This window comes from Orcinus orca, chromosome 3 (genome assembly GCF_937001465.1).
Source record: "Orcinus orca chromosome 3, mOrcOrc1.1, whole genome shotgun sequence".
Lineage (NCBI taxonomy): Eukaryota > Metazoa > Chordata > Mammalia > Artiodactyla > Delphinidae > Orcinus > Orcinus orca.
In genome coordinates this window covers 30,384,244-30,406,343 of record NC_064561.1, presented here as the reverse complement: position 1 = coordinate 30,406,343, position 22,100 = coordinate 30,384,244, and the positions used below count along the sequence as shown (strand labels likewise).

Below are 22,100 nucleotides of genomic sequence, written 5' to 3'. Positions count from 1 at the left end.
AGGCATGGATTGATCCAGGAGCTGAGCCAATGTCATCAAGCTTCAGTCCCCCTCTCATGGCACTGCTCTCTCCAGATGGCTTAATTCTTAAACAGGGTTACCCCATATGCTGGTGAACACGACCATGATCGTTTCTAGTTTATATCTTGCTGGCTCAGTGGCCTCTGTGTAAAGACATTGCCTTCTTTCCCAGTAGCTCAGCAAAAGTGCCAGAATTGAGTGGTACTGCCTGGGCTTGGATAACATGCTCACCCCTGAGGCAGTCACTGAGATTCTGATTGGCCAGGTTCAGGTCACGTTCCTATCCCCGAAGCACCCCCATGTGAAACAGATGGATTGACTACGGCAGATGTGGATCCCCAAGGGAAGACGAGGATGCTATTACTGTAAGACTAGAGACGTGGAAGCTGGACAGGCAGAAACAGTAGATGTCCATTACAGGACCACAAAGTCAATGCATGGGGAACAGACCTGCATCGAGGAAACGGCTTTAGAGCAGGAGAGTGACAAGAATCCAGTGAAGGAGGGGGTAAATGTTGAGGGCACTGTGAGTAGGGAAAGCAGCACCGTGTAGGGAGTGAGCGGGTAGGTTCTGGAGCCAGCTCCTGGGGTGGAATCTCGGCTTTACTGCTTATAATCTGTGTGATCTAACCTCTGGGAGCCTCCTCATCTGTGCAGATGGTAACGGTCAGGACCTCACAGGGTTGTGAAAATGAACTGAGGTAACAGAAGTAAAGTGCCTAGCACCGTGCCTGGGACATAAAAATGCTCAATATTACGAGCAGTAGACATGGAAAACATCAAGACGGGCTCCAGGGTGAGGGCGAGCCCCATTTTTTAAGCCCGCAGGTGAACGAAGGAGGGAGGGTGTCTGAGGTTCAGACCAGGGGGTCGTGTGGGCTCACTGGACCCGGCCCTGTAATAACGGCTCAAAAACCATCCCCACCCCCGTAGCCTTCGTCTGTCAAATCCCTGCGTGCCGAGCGCCTACCACGCACCTCGCTGGACCTCGAGTTGGACCTGCAGGCGACCAGGACCTGGCACAGCCAGCTGACTCAGGAGATCTCGGTGCTAAAGGAGCTCAAGGAGCAGCTGGAACAGGCCAAGAGCCACGGGGAGAAAGAGCTTCCACCGTGGTTGCGGGAGGACGAGCGCTTCCGCCTGCTGCTGAGGATGTTGGAGAAGCAGGTGAGTGGCGCTCCGCCCGTGCAGAGGGTGCGCTGCTGCAAGGGAGGCCGGCTGGACCTTCAAACGGGTCCTGCAGCCCTGTGGTGCACTTGGAGTGTTCCCAGGTCCCCTCATACCCATCAGCAAAGAGATCCAGGAATCCCTCTGCCCGGCAAGCGTTATTAGCTCTTTACCTGGCTGCCAGGTCCTTTTGCTGCATTCCCGTGTTTATGTGTGCAAGACCTTATTGTTTACACGTTTATTCCTCCAGGTGGTCCTTCATCAAACACGTTGGGTACCTAATCTACGCTGGGGCACACGCTTGAACAGAGTAAATACAGAACGCTGACCTGCCCCAGTGGCTGCCCATGCGGTCCCGCAGAGCGGGTGTTTCCAAATGGGAAAGGAGCGGCTCCTGACAGGACTTTGTCCTGAGGGAGATGCCTGGGAATACAAGCCTGCTCGCGTCCCTGCCCTAGTGTAGTGCGTTTGAGGGATTTCAGCAGTTGCTCAAGGAAGAAGATATAACCACAGAATGGCCGGAGCACACAATGAGTTTAATTTGAGTGGTTGCTGCTTTCACAACTTTGCATCTGGGGGAAGTCCCCACTGCATGACAGTGCCCACCGCCCCCTCCAAAGTAGTTTTGGGACCACTACCTAGAGAGGAGGAGGGCAGGGGAAAGGGGGTTGGAAAGGGGGCCTAGGCATCTAGATGATGTCATTCAGAGCACCATGAGAGTCTCTGGGTTGGAGAACACCAAAGCAGCAGCAGTTTGGGATCTCTTATAGCCCTGGGGTTTATCTTACCTATGACTAGCAGATGTTGGGTACAGCTTTAGGGGGTATGCAAAACAGGCAGGTTCTAAACAGCTAAAAAATCTTATTTGAGCTTCATTTTAAACAGTTGGATGGGTAAAAATTTGACTTTGGCACCAGTGGGCTCTTGAGATCCCGGAACTATGGTGAAGAAATAAATACCACAGGACCAACACACAGAGGCCACCTTCGACTCAATTTCTATAATACCTGCCAGGATTGCGGTCCATGGCAGACATGATAGACTTTTGCTAGTTTTCTCTGTACACAGCCAAGCAGTGCAAGAGCACCGTACAGAGGGTGCCTGCCTGGATTGTTGGGAGGGCCATTAGCTAAAATTCCAGCTCTCAATGCAGGTGACGATAACTTAGAGCAGGAAGGTGGTACTGGGCTTCTTAGGTCTGGACTAATGTGGGAGCTTCAAATTGACTCTGGTAATTCAGAAGTTCCAGAAATGTTTATCTCTTTCTTATTTATTACTTATACCCTAATGTACTTATAATAGAGTTATAATAATAGCATTAAGAGAAAATAGAAAATTAGAGCAAGTTTTAAGGAAGAGAAGGCAATAAATATATCCCTAATCTAATGGTAGTTGTCTATTACATTTATCTTGGAGCTTCCTAGTAGCCAAGGCAAAAAGAGGTAAGAAAACAAGTGCATATGTGCCGTACCTTAAGAAAGCACCAACTAAGAAAACCTGACCTTTTAAATAGGGAAAAAAAAAAAAAAAGTACATCTGTGACTGTCTGATGATGAGCTTCTACTAAAAAACCATTTAAATGGTAGCTTCATTGACCAAAAGTCTGGCTTTATGCAATGTTTTCAAGTATATGGAGCATAGATATTTTAGGGCTCTCTGGTTTGTTCTCAAAAGTGCTTCCATAGGTTTGTATCAGGAGGGAAGAGTGTAACGTTCCTAAAGCCCTTTAGCACAACTGCATGACTTGGAATTGGGTTTCCACCGTTTCTCACTGGCTTGACGTTAAAGAAATTTCTTCACATGCCTGAGCCTTAGTTTCCTCATCTGTAATACAGAGGTAATTAAAAAATTTACCTTCTTAGGTGGCCCTGAGAATTAGAGAGGCAGCACACATTTTACCTGGTAGCCCCTGTCTCCTTACTTCTGACAGGTCCCCACAGGTATTCAGTTCCTGGCCCCAAAAACCTGTCCTGTCTGGCAGATGATGGGATCACTTCCCCTCATTGTTCGGGATAAAGAGGTTCCTATGGTGGAACAGGAAGCGTCAGGGTGCCTATTCTGTGACCCTCAAACCTTTTAACTGCAGCAGACTCCTTCTTTGTGCTAGAAAGTTCCCCGTGGCTGACCCATTTCTAGAGACCCTAAGGACTCTCTACTACCTCACTTTGCCCTCCAGATGGACCGAGCAGAGCACAAGGGCGAGCTTCAGACAGACAAGATGATGAGGTCGGCCGCCAAGGACGTGCACAGGCTTCGAGGCCAGAGCTGTAAGGAGCCCCCAGAAGTGCAGTCTTTCAGGTCAGCAAGTGGGCGCCCGGCCAGCCGGCTTTCCCTTTCCCACCCTGCCTGCCCAGCCTCGGTCTTTGCTCTGCCTTGCTGCTCCCCATCCCACGCTCCCTTCCATAGCGGAGCCTCAGCTCTCTCTGTAGCAGACGTTCACCCTCTGCCGAGCCGTCCCCGTCAGTCTGTGAGCCCTGCGGTGCTTTCCCTCAGCTGTCTTGCTCCGTCCCCACACAACTCGAGCTAATGTGTTAGATCCTCTTGTTTAATGAATGAGCCACCTGCTCCACCCTTTCCTCTTAGCGTTTCCATCCCCAGTAATTGCAGAGGATTGGCTGAATGATAAATAAGCCTGGGAGTGATGGATGCTTGCCAGGCCTCCCTAGCTATGCCTGCTGCCTGCCGGGATCCCAGGGAGATGCCTTCTTGCCGCCCTGGACCCAGGCGTGTCACGGGAGGACGCCACCCACCATTCGGCCTGGGCCTCCCATTCACAGAGGGCTTTGCATTTAGACTCGTGTTCTCCTCTCAGAAAAGATACTCATGTTTGTGTATGTGCTAAAACGCATTCCTTTGTGGAACATAAACATGTAAAATATACTGTCATTTGTCTAACCGCATTTGGACATCCCTTAATTTCTAACCAATTGGAAATCTAAAACAAACCAACAGTGGAAGTGGCCCGAGGGCCCTTTTAGACTCTGGAGGCCTCTGATTGGAACTGAAGGTGGCTGGGCCTGCTAATGTCCCCTATAGCAGTGGTTCTCAATCAGGGATGATTTGGGCCCCTGGGGGACGTTTGGCAGTGTCTAGGGACTTTTTTTTTTTTTTGGCTGTGTTGGGTCTTTGTTGCTGTGCGCGGGCTTTTCTCTAGTTGTGGCGAGCGGGGGCTGCTCTTGGTTGCGGTGTGTGGGCTTCTCATTGCGGTGGCTTCTCTTGGAGCACGGGCCCTAGAGCGTGCGGGCTTCAGTAGTTGTGGCATGTGAGCTCAGTAGTTGTGGCACACGGGCTTAGTTGCTCCGCGGCATGTGGGATCTTCCCGGACCAGGGATCGAACCCATGTCCCCTACATTGGCAGGCGGATTCTTAACCGCTGCGCCACCAGGGAAGTCCCTAGGGACATTTTTGATTGTCAGAACTGGAAGGAGGGGTGGGAGAGCTTGCAGCTGGCATCTAGTGGGTGGAGGCCACTTACATGCACAGGACAGCCTCACCACAAAAAAATTATCCTGCCCATTATACCTATAAAGTGAGGTTGAAAAACCCTGCTTTAAAGGGATGGCCTCTTTTACAGGGAGAAGATGGCATTTTTCACCCGGCCTCGGTTGAATATCCCGACCCTCTCTGCGGACGACGTCTAATCGCCAGAAAAGTATTTCCTTTGTTCCACTGACCAGGCTGTGAACCTAGACTGTGGCTAAATTTATTTATGTGGTGTTATATGAAGGTACTGAGTCACAAGTCCTCTAGCACTCTTGTCGGTTTGAAGACAAACAGATTTTTTTAGTTTGGGTTCTATTATTAAAAAAACAAAAACAAAAACAAACCACAAAAAAACCAGCATTACAATGACAAGATTGTATAGTTTGTATATTTAGGAATGTATTTTTGAGAAAGAAAATTTAAATGAACTAAAGCAGTATTAAGTTGCTGCTCTTCTTAAAATAAAATTGTTTAGTTTTTTTTTTTTTTTGTACAGCTCTACCTTCTAGAGGTTTCATTGCAATAAGAAGTAATGTTTGGGGGACGGTAATCCTCAAAGGACGTCCTGCAGATGTCACAGCACAGCTGACCTTTCCTACTTAACATATTTTGTACAATAGTAAAAAAAAAAAAGTGCACGGGAACTGTTTGGGGGATTCTGAGGTGCACCCACGAATCTTCACGAGCTGTGATGTGTTTTTATGTGGCCGCCTGACGTGGAGCAGGCAGCGTGGGGCCGGCTGAGCTGCCCATCCTGTGCCAGTGACAGGCCTGCCCACGCTGGCCTCAGATGCCCAGTGAAGCCACTGAAACGAGTGAGGGAGGGCTGTGGAGAACTCCTTTCAGTTTTATCTCCATCAATAAAGTGGCCTTTCTGAACGAACGTCCTCGCTCTCTTTTTCTCCTCCACCCACTCACTTCATCTGTGTTTCCCTGATTTTGACTCTCTGCTTCCCAATCGTTCCCTCCCTACCCATCCCCAGCGCAGGGGATGATTTTTTTCTTTCCTCTGCTCATTTGCTCATTAAGTGAAAATCACTGCTCAGCTGGGGCTGTTGCAGACATCCGAAGTCAGCCGTTACCAAACAAGTAGCAGATTCTCTTCCTTCTTCCTTCCTCTGAAGTTAGCCCGTGCAGTTGTCCTCCAAGTGTTGGGTTGGCCCAAAAGCTCGTTCGGGTTTCTCCGTAAGATGTTACAGAAAAACCTGAACGAACTTTTGGGCCAACCGTCTAGAATATGTTGCGCTCCCAGCCACGTCGGAATCACTTGGGGCAGCTTGTTAAAAATACAGACTCCTGGACCCTTCCCCAGACCAGGATGGCTCAGAGACCAGCTTTTATCCGCAGTTCCCGCTGTAAGTCTTACGCATACTGCAGTTTGAGGGACCAGCTGGTTTCATATGAGTGAAGACCAGGCAGAGGCAAAGTGGTATCGCCCCACATCCTACCGGAGAGTCAGGCGGGGGACACTAATAGACATGACCCTCTCCAGGCCACTGGGGACCATTGGGGGAGGGGTAAGGAGGGAGTAGAGCCCCCTTCTAGGCTTCGGGGGCTTTCCCCAACTCCTCACTACATTCCTTACATGGCTGTTCCTCGTGTATTATTCCTTACGTAGAAGGAACCTGGAGTGGTGTAGAATCCACCGTTATTCCCCACGTGGCTTCCAGGTCTTTGGACAGCCAGGCCTCCCTCTAACTATCCAGTCCATTTCCTCACCAACCCGGGGCTTCACCTCTCTGAACTCACGAGTGTCGGATGTACTCTCTCACCTTCCGTGGAAATCCATCGCACGTGCTGAGGGTTGGCTTGGACGTTTCTTTAAATGAGTATCAACGTTGTCCCTGACTCAATTGTAATGGGTCCAAGAGCACAAGGGTTGCGTCTTGTGCTGTTCCTGTGGCCCTTAATGCCTGCACAGCTTAGAGCATTGAGACAGCTGCTGACCCTGCCCTTCAGTTCAGGGCTCTGGCCGCAGCAATGGGGCAGATGACCTATCCCACTGGCCACCGCGATTAGACTAAGGCTAGGCCTGGGGCCCCAGCTGGGCCAATCAGAACTTTTCCCCTGCATTTTCCACCTGAAGGTTGGAGACTAGATTTTCTCTTCCCAAAGCTATCGTGACCGTGGTTTCAGCTTCTGGGACCCAACCCTAAGGAGAAGAGCAGATAAAAGAAGTGGAGAAAGAAGGTGTGTTTTGGGGTCTGAATCCACCAGGACCAGAGGTCAGCTGCATCCTCGCTCTATTCGTAGTCTGTTGGTGAACCAAGTGAAGAGAACTCAGTAAGAACTTGAAGGTCCTGCAATGGGACATTTTTCGCTCAGTCACACCTTCATCCGTGTTCAGCTTTCCCGACAAGGGTCAGCCCCTCCCACCCCCAGAGCAGCAAGTGCTAAGAAGCAGAGCTCTAAATGCCCTCCTTGAGTGTGGGAAAGGCTGCAGCCGGAGAAGTGTGTCTCAGTGTTGCTTCAGCCGATGGAGCATTTGGGAGAAGAAGCAGGCCACCTCTGGGGAAGGCAGAAGGCCCTCTGTCAGCCGTGGCATTGAATTCTCTCTAAAAGCAGTTCACTGGCCAAACACCAATACATCCTGTTGCTTTTGCCTGGCAAGAAATCGAGGAATACATAAGGGATCTTCCATTTGTAATTGTGCTTGTGTCTTCTCCAGAATCTTCAGGAAACAAAAGCTCAGAAATGTGAGATGACTCGCTCAACATCACTCGGATGATAAATGGCCAGAGCTAGGATGCAGACCCTATCTTTGGACTTCAAATTTTCTATTGTCTTTCAGCTCCACTCTCTGTTTCCTGGGGTTACCACGTCACATGAGGTCCTACTCGAAGGGACTTGGCACATTTGGTTTTGAAGAATGAAGTCATGGAATCCTGTGGTTTCTTTGTATGGGGGTATGGAGAACGGAGGGGTGATTAGGAGACTGGTCGGGGAAAAGACACTCAGTAAACCTCAGTGGGTCTGACTGTCCTGTTCATAAAGCCGGTAGTTGGCCTTTTGACTATAAATATTTTGCAGTATGCACACTGGCAGCCTTTGTGCCTCCTGCCTCCCAAGAAAGCTAACCAGCAAGATCTGTCCAGTGAACTGTCCCTCTGCTGATCAGATTCCAGCCACGCTGACCTTTCTTCTCTCCATCCCCACGACAGGGCCTTTGCACCTCTGGTTCCTTCTGCCTGGTACACTCTTCCACCGTGTCTTCATCCCCCCACTACACGGCCCTCTCTTCATCCCTATTCAGATCTCAGTTCAATCCTCACCCCCTTGGAGAGCCTCTCCACCCTGACCCTGGGCCACCCCATCCACTTACCCTCCCACACGTCATTCTGTGACACAGTGACCTGCTTTGTTTGCTTCAGAGCACTGTTCCTCTCTGCAGTGATCTTGTTACATCCCCCCTGCCTGTCTCTTCCCTCTAGGACATAAGATCTTAAAAGCAGGGACCTTGCTTGCCTTGCTTTCTGTTGGATCTGATGCAGAGTGGGTCCTTAATAAATACCTGCGGAATGAATGAATGAGATGAAAAGTCTGCCCCAGAGCTGTGTTTAATCTCGTCTCCTTTGTCATTCCAAGGAAGTAAGGTAGGTTCTGGGTGGGACAGGAGTACTGAAGACTGCTATGGGGGGTGTCAGGATGCAGGTGTCTTTCCAATCAGGCTCAGCACACCCCTAAACACACCCACACGTCACCCTACAACATAAAGAAGCAGAAGTGATGGGGATTCCTACTGCACATGTGCATGCACACAGAGATATAAACACACACACAGTGTTTACGTCCTTTGGAGGAACAGTTAGAGTCCTCTCTTCTAGCAATTGGTTTTATTATTTTAATGGCTAATACTTACCTACTGCACAAAGTCCAAAGGGCACTCAAGAGCCATGGTAGCAAATCCTTCCACTACTATAGGCCTCGACACTGTTCTAAAGCTTTACTTATTGTTAACTCATTTATCCTCACAACAGCCCTATGAGGTAGATAGTATCATGATCATTCCTATTTTACAGTTGAGGAAAGTGACCCAGGGAAGAGTGGGATTAAACCCAGAGTGTGCTCTTAAGACATCTCACTACAGTGACAAGTCTTCTTCACACTTTTGGCCCTACCAGCAGCTACTTCCCTTGCTAAAGACATCCTGTATTACCAGTTTCTCCCATGTCTTTCCAGAGATAGGCAATGCATAAACAATCTTATATGCGTATCCTTTTTTTTTTCCACCTGAACGTGCATGCTAGACAGACTGTCCTGCACCTTCCCTTTTCTCAATAAGATATCTGTAAGCTATTTCATTCTTTTTTTTAACAACCGTGTAGTATTCCACTGCGTGGATATACCACAAATTAATGGAGGGACATTTGTATTGTTGCCAGTTTCTTGCTTTTACAGCGTCTAATTGCTGTCTTTTCCATCCATCCTTTCACATGTATATGAGAGTATCTGTAGGTAAATTACTGCCTGCGTTTTAAAAATGCATTTTCAAAGCTCCCCGTGAAGCTGTAAAAGTGCCTCTCAGTCATTTCTTCTCAGCATGTTTGCTGGCTTCTTTAAGTGGCGTGAAGACTCCGGGAGATATACATTACAGGCACTGAAAAGAATTAAGTTGTTAATGAAAGGTAAGAAAGTTGTTATATTCTAGTAGAAAGTATATTCTTGTTATATTCTCGATGCTCCTGGGAATAACTAAACGTAGACATTTGTCCTGCACCACTAATAAGGCTTCTCCCAGGGCATTTGGGACTGAGTACATTTATTTAGGAGAACATGGTAAGTCATATATTTACAACCAACCATAAATATACATGAAGCTAATCAGAAGTAACAAAATGACCTAAGCTTAATTTTATAGAAGTTTTTACCACTTGCATTTTCGTATTTGATATTTTGGTTTTGGATCTCTGATCATGAGGATATTGGACACACAGAGGCAGGCATCATGCATGTCTTGTGCACCATTTTGGCCCCAGGGCCAAAGCAGTCCCTGAGAAATAGCAGACCCTCAAACAATTGTTCAGTGAATGAATTAGTGTAAGACCAAAGTTCTGATTCCAGTCCTGCTAAGTAAAAACACAAACCCGGGTAATTTCCAGTGGTTTTCCTTTTTTGTTTGCGGGGGTTTTGGGGGGGGGTTTTTCCAGTGGTTTTCCATCCTTTTGCCAGGCTGTCTTGATAACCAATGATTTCATGCAGTGTTTCCCGAAGTGAAATGTAGGAGAAGATGCTAGAGGGTACCTAGGTGAACTTTGTATAATTATAATCATATGTTTATTTTAACTTGGCCATTAAACCCATGAATTCACAGCTACTACTTCTTAGGGTGAGGATTAGCAAATACTTAAGTTAAAAAAGTGAATCAATTTAAAGAAAAAGATCGGGAATTCCCTGGCTGTCCAGTGGTTAGGACTCTGTGCTTTCACTGCCGAGGGCCCGGGTTCCATCCCTGGTTGGGGAACTAAGATCCTACAAGCCCCATGGGGTGGGGGAAAAAAAAAAATCACATAATCAACATAGTGGCACAAAGAAATGGCGAAAGTAGTGATGATAGAAGCACATTTAGAAATAATTGAGTTAATATATCTAGAATGGTTCTAGGTATCTGTAAGCTATTTCATTCTTTTTTTTTTCAGTTTTTTTTAAAACTTTATTTTGTGTTGGAGTATAGTTGATTAACAATGTTGTGATAGTTTCAGTTTACAGCAAAGTGATTCAATTATACATTTACATGTATCTATTCTTTTTCAAACTCTTTTCCCATTCAGGTTGTTACATAATAGTGCTATACAGTAGGTCCTTGTTGATTATCCATTTTAAATATAGCAGTGTGTACATGTCAATCACAAACTCCCTAACTATCCCTTCCCCTGACACGTCCCCCCTGGTAACCATAATTTCATTCTCTAAGTCTGTGAGTCTGTTTCTGTTTTGTAAATGAGTTCATTTGTATCATTTCTTTTAAAATTTATTTATTTATATATTTTTTTGGCTGTGTTGGGTCTTCGTTGCTATGCGCAGGCTTTTCTCTAGTTGTGGCAAGCGGGGGCTACTCTTCGTTGCGGTGCGTGGGATTCTTACTGCGGTGGCTTCTCTTGCTGTGGAGCACGGGCTCTAGGCGCCCAGGCTTCAGCAGTTGTGGCACGTGGGCTCAGTAGTTGTGGCTCGTGTGCTCTAGAACGCAGGGTAAGTAGTTGTGGTGCACAGGCTTAGTTGCTCCGCAGCATGTGAGATCTTCCCAGGCCAGGGATGGAACCTGTGTCCCCTGCATTGACAGGCGGATTCTTAACCACTGCGCCACCAGGGAAGTCCCATATCATTTCTTTTTAGATTCCACATATAAGTGATATCATACGATATTTCTCTTTCTCTGTCTGACTTACTTCACTCAGTATGACAATCTCTAGGTCCATCCATGTCGCTGTAAATGGCATTATTTCATTCTTTTTAATGGCTGAGTAATATTCCATTGTATATATATATGTACCACATCTTCTTTATCCATTCCTGTGTCAATGGACACTTAGGTTGCTTCCATGTCTTGGCTATTGTAAACAGTGCTGCAGTGAACATTGGGGTACATGTGTCCTTTTGAATTATGGTTTTCTCAGGGTATATGCCCAGTAGTGGGATTGCTGGGTCATATAGTAGTTCTATTTTTAGTTTTTAAAGGAACCTCCATACTGCTCTCCATAGTGGTATACCAATTTACATTACCACCAAAAGTGTGGGAGGGTACCCTTCTCTCCACAGCCTCACCAGCATTTATTGTTTTTGGATTTTTTTGATGATAGCCATTTTGATTAGTGTGAGGTGATATCTCATTGTAGTTTTGATTTGCGTTTCTCTAATAATTAGCAATGCTTAACATCTTTTCTTGTGCTTTTGGCCATTTGTATGTCTTCTTTAGAGAAATGTCTATTTAGGTCTTCTACCCATTTTTTCATTGGATTGTTTGTTTTCATGATATTAAGCCACATATGCTGTTTGTAAATTTTGGAGACTAATCCCTTGTCAGTCACATCATTTGCAAATATTTTCTCCCAGTCTGTGGGTTGTCTTTCATTTTGCTTATGGTTTCCTTTGTTGTGCAAAAGCTTTTGAGTTTAATTAGGTCCCATTTGTTTATTTTTGTTTTTATTTCCATTACTCTGGGAGATAGATTGAAAAAGATATTGCTGCAATATATGTCAGTATTTTGCCTATGTTTTCCTCTAAGAGTTTTACATTGTACAGTCTCACATTTAGGTCTTTAATCCATTTTGAGCTTATTTTTGTGTATGGTGTTAAAGAATGTTCTAATTTCATTTTTTTACATGTAGCCGTCCAGTTTTCCCAGCACCATTTATTGAAGGGACTGTCTTTCCCTCATTTTATAGTCTTGCCTCCTTTGTTGTAGATTAATTTTTTTTAATTTCAATTTAATTTTATTTATTTTTATTTTTTGGCTGCATTGGGTCTTTGTAGCTGTGGGCAGGCTTTCTCTAGTTATGGCGAGCGGGGACCACTCTTCGTTGCAGTGCACAGGCTTCTCACTGCGGTGGCTTCTCTTTATTGTGGAGCACAGGCTTTAGTCACGCAGGCTTCAGTACTTGTGGCACTCGGGCTCCATAGCTGTGGCTTGCAGGCTCTAGAGCGCAGGCTCAGTAGTTGTGGCACACAGGCTTAGTTGCTCCGCAGCATGTGGCATCCTCCCGTACCAGGGCTCGAACCCATGTCCCCTGCATTGGCAGGCGGATTCTTAATGACTGTACCACCAGGGAAGTCCCTGTTGTAGATTAATTGACCATGGGTGCATGAGTTTATTTCTGGGCTTTCTGTCCTGTTCCATTGATGTATATTTCTATTTTTGACCAGTACCATACTGTTCTGATGACTATAGCTTTGTAGTATAGTCTAAAATCAGGGAGCCTGATTCCTCCAGCTCTGTTTTTCTTTCTCAAGATTGCTTTGGCTCTTTGGGGTCTTTCATGTCTCCATACAAAGTCTAAGATTTTTTTGTTCCAGTTCTGTGAAAAATGCCATTGGTAATTTGATAGGGATTGCATTGAATCTGTAGATCGCCTTGGGTAGTATAGTCATTTTGACAATATTAATTCTTCTAATCCAAGAACATGGTATGTCTTTCCATCTGTTTTGTTGTCTTAGATTTCTTTCATCAGCGTCTTATAGTTTTCAGAGTACAGGTCTTTTGTCTCCTTATGTAGGTTTATTCCTAGGTATTTTATTCTTTTGGATGCAGTGGTAAATGGGATTGTTTCTTGAATTTCTCTTTCTGATCTTTCATTGTTAGTGTATAGAAATGCAACAGATTTCTGTGTATTAATTTTGTAACCTGCAACTTTACCAAATTCATTGATGAGCTCTAGTAGTTTTCTGGTAGCATCTTTAGGATTTTCTATATATAGTATCATGTCATCTGCAAACAATGACAATTTAACTTCTTCTTTTCCATTTTGGGTTCCCTTTTTTTTTTTTTTTTTTTTTTTTTTTTTGGCGATACGTGGGCCTCTCACTGTTGTGGCCTCTCCCGTTGCAGAGCATAGGCTCTGGACACGCAGGCTCAGCAGCCATGGCTCACGGGCCTAGCCACTCCACGGCATGTGGGATCCTCCCGGACCGGGGCACGAACCCATGTCCCCTGCATCGGCACGCGGACTCTTAACCACTGTGCCACCAGGGAAGCCCTGGGTTCCTTTTATTTCTTTTTCTTCTCTGATTGCCATAGCTAGGACTTCCAAAACTATGTTGAATGAAAGTGGCAAGGGTGGACATCCTTGTCTTATTCCTGATCTTAGAGGAAATGCTTTCAGCTTTTCACCATTGAGTATGATGTTAGCTGTAGGTTTGTTGTATATGGCCTTTATTATGTTGAGGTATGTTCCCTCTATTCCCTCTTTCTGGAGAGTTTTTAACATAAATGGGTGCTGAATTTTGTCAAAGGCTTTTTCTGCATCTATTGAGATGATAATATGATTTTTAGTCTTCAATTTGTTGATGTGGTGTATCACACTGATTGATTTGCAGATATTGAAAAATCCTTGCATCCCTGGGATAAATCCCACTTGATCATGGTGTATGATCCTTTTAATGTATTGTTGGATTCAGATAGCTAGCATTTAGTTGAGGGTTTTTGCGTCTGTGTTCATCAGTGATATTGGCCTGTAATTTTCTTCTTTTGTGGTATCTTTGTCTGATTTTGGTATCAGAGAGATGGTGGCCTCACAGGATGAGTTTGGGAGCTTTCCTTCCTCTGCAATTTTTTGGAACAGTTTCAGAAGTATAGGTGTTAGCTCCTCTCTAAATGTTTGATAGAATTCGCCTGTGAAGCCATCTGGTTTTGGATTTCTGTTTGTTGGGAGTTTTTTAATCACAGTTTCAGTCTCAGTGCTTGTGATTGGTCTGTTCATGTTTTCTATTTCTTCCTGGTTCAGTCTTGGGAGATTGTACCTTTCTAAGAATTTGTCCGTTTCTTCCAAGTTGTCCATTTTACTGGCATACAGTCACTTGTAGTAGTGTCTTATGATCCTTTGTATTTCTGTGGTGTCAGTTGTAACCTCTTCTTTTTCATTTCTAATTTTATTGATTTGAGTGCTCTCCCTTTTTTTCTTGATGAGTCTGGCTAAAGGTTTATCAATTTCATTTGTCTTTGCAAGGAACCAGTTTTATTTTCATTGATCTTTGCTATCATTTTCTTAGTCTCTATTTCATTTATTTCTGCTCTGATCTTTATGATTTCTTTCCTTCTACTAACTTCAGGATATGTTTGTTCTTCTTTCTCTAGTTGCCTTAGGTGTAAGGTTAGGTTGTTTGAGATTTTTCGTATTTCCTGAGGTAAGCTTGTATTGCTATTAACTTCCCTCTTAGAACTGCTTTTGCTGCATCCCATAGGTTTTGGATCATTGTGCTTTCAATTTCATTTGTCCCTTGGTATTTTTTAATTTCCTCTTTGATTTCTTCAGTGATCCATTGGTTGTTTAGTAGCATAGTGTTTAGTCTCCACGTGTTTGTGTTTTTTGCAGTTTTTTTCTTGTAGTTGATTTCTAATCTCATAGTGTTGTGGTTGGAAAAGACGCTTGATATGATTTCAGTTTTCTTAAATTTACCAAGGCTTGCTTTGTGGCCCAGCATGTGGTCAGTCCTGGAGAATATTCCATGCACACTTGAGAAGAATGTGTATTCTGCTGCTTTTGGATGGAATGCTTTATAAATATCAGTTAAGTCCATCTGGTCTAATATGTCATCTAAGACCTGTGTTTCCTTATTGATTTTCTCTCTGGATGATCCGTCCATTGATGAAAGTGGGGTGTTAAAGTCCCCCACTATTATTGTGTTACTGTCAATTTCTCCCTTTGTGGCTGTTAGTATTTGCCTTATATATTGAGATGCTCCTCTGTTGGGTAAATATATATTTGCAATTGTTATATCTTCTTCTTGGATTGATCCCTTGATCATTATGTAGTGTCCTTCTTTGTCTCTTATAACAGTCTTTATTTTAAAGTCTGTTTTGTCTGATATGAGTATTGCTACTCCAGCTTTCTTTTGATTTCCATTTGCATGGAATACCTTCTTCCATCCCCTGAATTTCAGTCTGTATGTGTCCCTAGATCCTAAGGGGGTCCCTTGTAGACAGCATATATATGGGTCTTGTTTTTGTATCCATTCAGCCAGTCTAGTCTTTTGGTTGGAGCATTTAATCCATTTACATTTAAGATAATTATTGATATGTATGTTCCTATTGCCATTTTCTTAATTGTTTTGGGTTGACTTTGTAAGTCTTTTTTCTTCCCTTCCTCTTTTGTTCTCTTCTTTTGTTTTTTGATCACTCTAGTATTGTGTTTGGGTTACTTTTTCTTTTTTGTTTGTGTATCTATTGTAGTTTTTGTGTTTGCTGTTCCCATGAGGTCTTGATATAGCAGACTATATATGTACCAGGTCATTTTAAGTTGCTGGTCTCTTTCCTGCCTAGAGGAGTTCCTTTAGCATTTGTTGCAAAGCTGGTCTGGTGGTGCAGAATTCTCTTAGCTTTTGCTTATCTGTAAAGCTTTTGATTTCTTCATCAAATCTGAATGAGAGCCTTGCTGGGTAGAGTATTCTTGTTTATGCTCTTCCCTTTCATCACTTTAAATGTATCATGCCACTCCCTTCTGGTCTGCAGAGTTTCTGCTGAGAAATCAGCTGATAACCTTATGGGAGTTCCCTTGTATGTTATTTGTCATTTTTCCCATGTTGCTTTTAATATTTCTTCTTTGTCTTTCATTTTTGTCAATTTGATTACTATGTGTCTCGGCATGTTCCTCCTTGGGTTTATCCTGCCTGGGACTCTCTACATTTCCTGTTCTTGGATGACTGTTTCCTTTCCCATGTTAGGGACCTTTTCAGCTTTTCTCTCTCTCTTCTCCTTTTGGGATCCCTATAATGTGAACGTTGGTGCATTTAATGCTGTCCCAGAGGTCTCTTAGACTGTCTTTGTTTCTTTTCATTCTTTTTTCTTTATTCTGTTCTACAGAAGTGATTTGCACCATTCCACCTTCTAGCTCACTTATCCATTCTTCTGCCTCATTTATTCTGATATTGATTCCTTCTAGTGCATTTTTCATTTCAGTTATTGTATTGTTCATCTCTGTTTATTTGTTCTTTAGTTCTTCTAGGTCTTGGTTAAACATTTTTTGCATCTTCTAGATCCTTGCCTCCATTCTTTTTCTGAGATCCTGGATCATCTTTACTATCATTATTCTGAATTCTTTTTCTGAAAGATTGCCTAGTTCCACTTCACTTAGTTGTTTTTCTGGGATTTTATCCTGTTCCTTCATCTGGAGGATGCAACATAATCCTCTACTCTTTCATTTCATCGAACTTGCTGTGATTGTGGTTTTCGGTCCGCAGGCTGTAGGATTATAGTTCTTCTTGCTTCTGCTGTCTGCCCTCTAGTGGATGAGGCTATCTAAGAGACTTTGCAAGCTTCCTGATGGGAGGGATTGGTGGTGGGTAGAGTCTTTTCCCTCTGATGGGCAGGGCTGTGCTCAGTAAAACTTTAATCCACTTGTCTACTGATGGGTGGGGCTGTGTTCCCTCACTCTTGGTTGTTTGGTCTGAGGCAACCCAGCACTGGAGCCTAGAGGTTGTTTGGTGGGGCTAATAGCCTCTGGGAGGGCTCAGGCCAATAAGTACTTCCAAGAACTGCTGCTGCCGCCAGTGTCTTTGTCCCCACAGTGAGCCACAGCCACCCCCTGCCTCTGCAGGAGACCCTCCAATACTAGCAGGTATGCCTGGTCCAGCCTCTTATGGGGTCACTGCTTTTTTCCCCTGGGTCCTGGTGGACACAAGACTTTGTGTGTGCCCTCCAAGAGTGGAGTTTCTATTTCCCCAGGTCCTGTGGAATTCCTGCAATCAAATCCCACTGCTTTTCAAAGCCAGCTTCACTGAGGACTCCTCCTCCCATTGCCAGACCTCCAGGCTGGGAAGCCTGACATGGGGCTCAGAACTTTTTCTCCCGTGGGAGAGTTTCTGTGGTATAATTGTTTTCCAGTTTGTGGTTTGGCCACCCGGCGGGTATGGGATTTGATTTTATTGCAGTTGCACCCCTCCTACCATCTTGTTGTGGCTTCTCCTTTGTCTTTGGATGTAGGGTATCTTTTTTGGTGGTTCCAGCGTTTTTCTGTCAATGGTTGTTCAGCAGTTAGTTGTGATCCCAGTGTTCTCGTAAGAAGGGCTGAGCACACGTCTTCCTACTGCACCATCTTGAGCTATTCTATTTCATTCTTTTTAATAACCATATAGATTCCACTAAATGAAGGTACCATGAATTAACTGATGGATATTTATGTTGTTGCCAATCTCTTGCATTTACAAACAGTAAAATGCCTTCATATAAAGACTAAGGCTGGTGTGACACTGGAACCAGGTGCTGGACAAGTGGGAATGATGAGGGCCAGGGACCCTAGGACCCTGGGTGGCCTCCCCACCATCTCTCTGGCAGCAGGGAGGGGACAAGGAGAGGTTTTCAGCTTGGGGAGGACCCTTCTCCTGTTAGGTCAGGACTTTGTGTTGGTCCCATCCCCCTCTGCCCAGAAGTCACTCCGTGCTTGAGGCAGTTCTCATTGTGAGCAGGAGGATAAGAAAGGGGGCCTGGGCTTCCCCGGTGGCGCAGTGGTTGAGAGTCCGCCTGCCGATGCAGGGGACACGGTTCGTGCTGCGGTCCGGGAAGATCCCACATGCCGCGGAGCGGCTGGGCCCGTGAGCCATGGCCGCTGAGCCTGCACATCCGGCGCCTGTGCTCCGCACTGGGAGAGGCCACAACAGTGAGAGGCCCGCGTACCGCAAAAAAAAAGAAAGGGGGCCTGCCCTCACCTAGAGCCTCAGTATGGGAGCTTGGTGCGCAATTTTTTTCACTTTAGAATTTGTTTTCAGTTACTATGTAATTAATACACATGGTTAAAAAAAACACCTCAAATGCTACAGAAAGACGTAAGATATAAAATAAGACACACCCCCATGCTCTGGAATCTACAGTTAATAATTGTTAATCTGGTGGTTTTCAGTTAAATAATTGACCTTTTTTCCTTGTTCATTGTCTGCAGGCAAGATCTGTCCCCTCCCTGCCATAAAGATGAGGAGATTGTGCCACATGCTTTCCCTTTCTCCTCAGCAACACCTCCTAATTTTTGTTAGTTACATCATTATTTTTTATGTAGTTTGAAACAGTATCACATTTACATTCTCCTCTGTAATGATCATCAAGCTTCCTGTTATGAGTTGATTTGAAAAATTAAGAACTATTAACAGCATTTACAATACGATGGTTGAAGTAAACATTATTTCCTATGGAAACAGGAAGTATGTTTGGTCCTGGGTCATTAAACTTTTGTTACTGGAAGCAAAATTCAAAGATCCAGTCATCTTTTCCTTCCCCATAACCTTCTTCACTTCTTTCTGGCCAGACTTAGCTCATTATTTCTCATACCCTGTATCTTCATTTTTGGATTCCTAGTCCAAGAGCAAGTTCTGTCAGTTCTACCTCCAAAATACGTCATGAATCTGTCCATTTTTTTTTTCCTGTTACACTTTGGTTCATTATCCCTCACCTGGACCACTTCCAAAGCCTCCCGTATTAGTTTGCTAGTGATGCTGTAACAATCTGCCAAACTGGGGCCGGGTTGTGGGTGAGGCTTAGCCAACAGAAATTTATTTTCTCAGAGTCCTGGAGGCTAGAAGTCTGAAATCAAAGTGTTGGCAGGCAAGGTTGGTTATTTCTGTGGCCTTTCACCTTGGTTTGTAGACGGCAGTTTTCTCACTATGTCTTCACATGGTCTTCCGTGTGTGTGTGTGTGTGTGTGTGTGTGTGTGTGTGTGTGTGTGTGTGTCCTATCTCTTAAGGACACCAAACATATTGGATTAGGCCTCACTCTCATGACATCATTTTAAATTAATTCCATCTTTAAAGACCCTACCTCCAAATACAGCCACATTCTGAGGTACTAGGGGTTAGAACTTTGACATATGCATTGAGGGAGAATACAATTTGGCCCGTAACACCTTCCTTTTGAAAAACAAGAATTAGACTTCTCTGCTAGGCCATCCAATGGTTCGTACTGTGCTTAGAATAAAATTAAACCCCCCTGCCTTCACTTACAAATTCTTATATGCTTTGCTTTTGCCAATCTTTCCATCTCAGCTCACACCCAATTCCCCTCCTTTCTGCTTTCAAGTAAACTTAGCTCCTGTCTCAGACCACTTGCATTTGCTATCCTCTCTGCCTAGAACCCTGTTGACTGAAGAAAAAAAAAAAGCACAACCTAAAACTAAAAGCTGAGAATTATGGGTTTTTTTGGCAGACAAAACTGAGAACTTTCAGAAGGAGAAAAATTTTGTACATTAACGCATATATATGGAATCTAGAAAAATGGTACAGATTAACCAGTTTGCGAGGCAGAAATAGAGACACAGACGTAGAGAACAAACGTATGGACACCAAGGAGGGAAAGCAGGGAGGGGGCTGATGAATTGGGAGATTGGGATTGACATGTATACACTAATATGTATAAAATAGATAACTAATAACAACCTGCTTATAAAAAAATTAAAAAAAATTTTTAAATGCTTTGCTAATTGTAGCTTATTTAAAGCCTCTACTCCTATAATTCTTTGAATTATTTGAAACTGAAACAGGAGGAAAAAATTAAAAAGGAAAAAAAAACACCAAAAACCCTGAGGACTTACACCTGGGATACAGCCTCTCAGTTAGCTCTGAGGGACTGCTCCCAAGAGGTAAGGGGGGAGCCAGGGTATATAGGAGTTTTTGTAACAAAAACCAGGTAGTCAGAACATCAAAAGATCACTGTTACAGAAAACTAGGTATCTCAAGTTAATGAAGTTAGTACTTTTCTATATATGGGAAGATGCAAGAGTCTGGGCTCATTGAAATCATTCCTTTGATATGCACCTTAACGATCTAGGGCAAGTATCCTGCCTTTTTTCCATCCGGAATCCCCTCAGGGTGCACAGCTGGGGGTTGCTGCAGCGGCTTAGGGCTTGGCAGTGGGCAGCCCGTTTGTCTCCATCCTAAGCTCCCCTGGGGTTCACCGGCTGGGGGGCTGTAATGTGATGGCTTGATGGCTGCAACATCCTTTGTTTGCTGATACAGCAGGCAACATTTTTCACTCACAACCCTCCTATTCGTTACATTAAGAAACAGCTTTTTACCAATGTCCTGTAACAAACTGGGTGATATGCACCTCAGGGTGTAGGAAGACATTCTAAGGGGGCTTAGGGCCTGGATACAAGAGAAGAATCCATTTACAGATTGTGAATTTTTGTATACTCTTTTCTGAAATTTCTTTGCGCGCAAATTCAGTTATCCAGTTCTCTTTTTATATCTCGCTTTCCACAGAGAAAGGCATAACACCCCTCCCACTGCCCTGGGTGTAAACTAACAGGAACTGAACAAGGCATACTTTGTCAGGGAGGAAGAGATTTTCCCCTACCCTCTAGGTTTTTCAGGCTGCCTGGTCTAAGAATTAAATTGACATGAGACAGGTTAGCGTGAGAAATCACAGAAAATTTTAGTAGTATGTATACATGGGAAAAACTCAGGAGAAATGAGGAACTCCCAAAATGGCCCAAGCCACCACCTTAAATACCATCTTCATCTAAAGACAAAAGAGGGCATTGGGGGTAGTGGTGTGGGACTTCCAAGGGGAGGAAGGCAATACACTTAGAGATGGAAAAGCAAGTGTTGGGTAAATAAACGGAGATAAGAGTGGACTCTGATCTCTAGGCCCTGCCAAGTTTCCCGCAGTACACCTAGCCCACATTCTTTGCAGATATCGCTGGTGATGGCTCTATTCCAGGAACAGGCCCTTTATCTAAATTCTTTAGGTCACTAAGGGCGAGGTAAAAAGAAAGACTTCCTGAGTCTTCTGTTTCATAAAAATAATCAGCCTAAAATAATCCTCACACCAAAGAGACACATTTTGAGGTGGCAGATTTTGCTTCTCTGCAACTTCAAGAATTTCCCCTGAGGGTAACCCCTTTAGCACCAAGCAAAGGAAACTTACTAAAAAGATGACCCATTTTCCTGCTTTGTTTCAAAGGCCCAAAGGTGGACATCTATCTGTCCATTGATTTGTCCATTCACCAACTCATCCTTCCCTCCATCCATCTTTCTCTCTTAGAGAAGTAAAAACGTGTCACAGGGACATATATTAACACTTGTGTTTGGCTTAAAAATAAAAATAAAAGCCAACTTCAAAAATAAAAAAAATAGGTAAAAATGATATGAAGTATTTGACTTGACAAAGAGAACTGGCTTTGCCAATTAATCAATATGGTAAACATTTTCCATAAATTGGATGAGCTAAATTCGCCGCTCCATGGTTTTGATGAAAATACATTAACAGCACTTACAAAAGAAACAAGATGCCAGAAAATAGTTCATTACCACTATTTCAATTTGTTGCAAGAGCTTTCAGATGTCAACTTTAAAAAGCCTGTAGACTATAGTAAGAATTTTTAAAATTCATTCATGGGCCACAGAGCAAAAAAATTTAGAGACCACTGTTTGAAGCACTGGGGATCCAGGGAAGAGTCAACAAGACAGTTGACATCCCTGTCTTCTCAGAACTTACATCCCAGATTAGCTGTTTAAAATTTTAGTTCAAATGTTACCTGCTCAGAGAGACCTTCCCTGACCCAAGTGACTCTACCACATTACCTTCCTGGCAATTAAAACTCATTGAGGGGTTTCCCTGGTGGCACAGTGGTTAAGAATCCACCTGCCAATGCAGAGGACACGGGTTCGAGCCCTGGGCTGGGAAGATCCCACATGCCCGGGGAGCAACTAAGCCCGTGAGCCACAACTACTGAGCCTGTGCTCTAGAGCCCACAAACCACAACTACTGAGCCCGTGTGCCTAGAACCCGTGCTCCACA

The 22,100-nt window shown here is 44.3% G+C and overlaps 1 protein-coding gene across 1 annotated transcript in view; it reads left to right on the top strand.

The window, feature by feature from the left end:
• Nucleotides 1–5,550, top strand: part of WWC1 (WW and C2 domain containing 1) — a 150,064-nt gene extending 144,514 nt beyond the window's left edge. Inside the window, exons 21-23 of the mRNA XM_004271974.4 lie at nt 955–1,188; nt 3,365–3,486; nt 4,763–5,550. Coding sequence (XP_004272022.2) covers nt 955–1,188; nt 3,365–3,486; nt 4,763–4,829 — 423 coding nt within the window. The 3' untranslated portion in view covers nt 4,830–5,550. The remainder of the gene's footprint in view (nt 1–954; nt 1,189–3,364; nt 3,487–4,762) is intronic.
• The last annotated feature ends 16,550 nt before the right edge of the window (nt 5,551–22,100 follow it).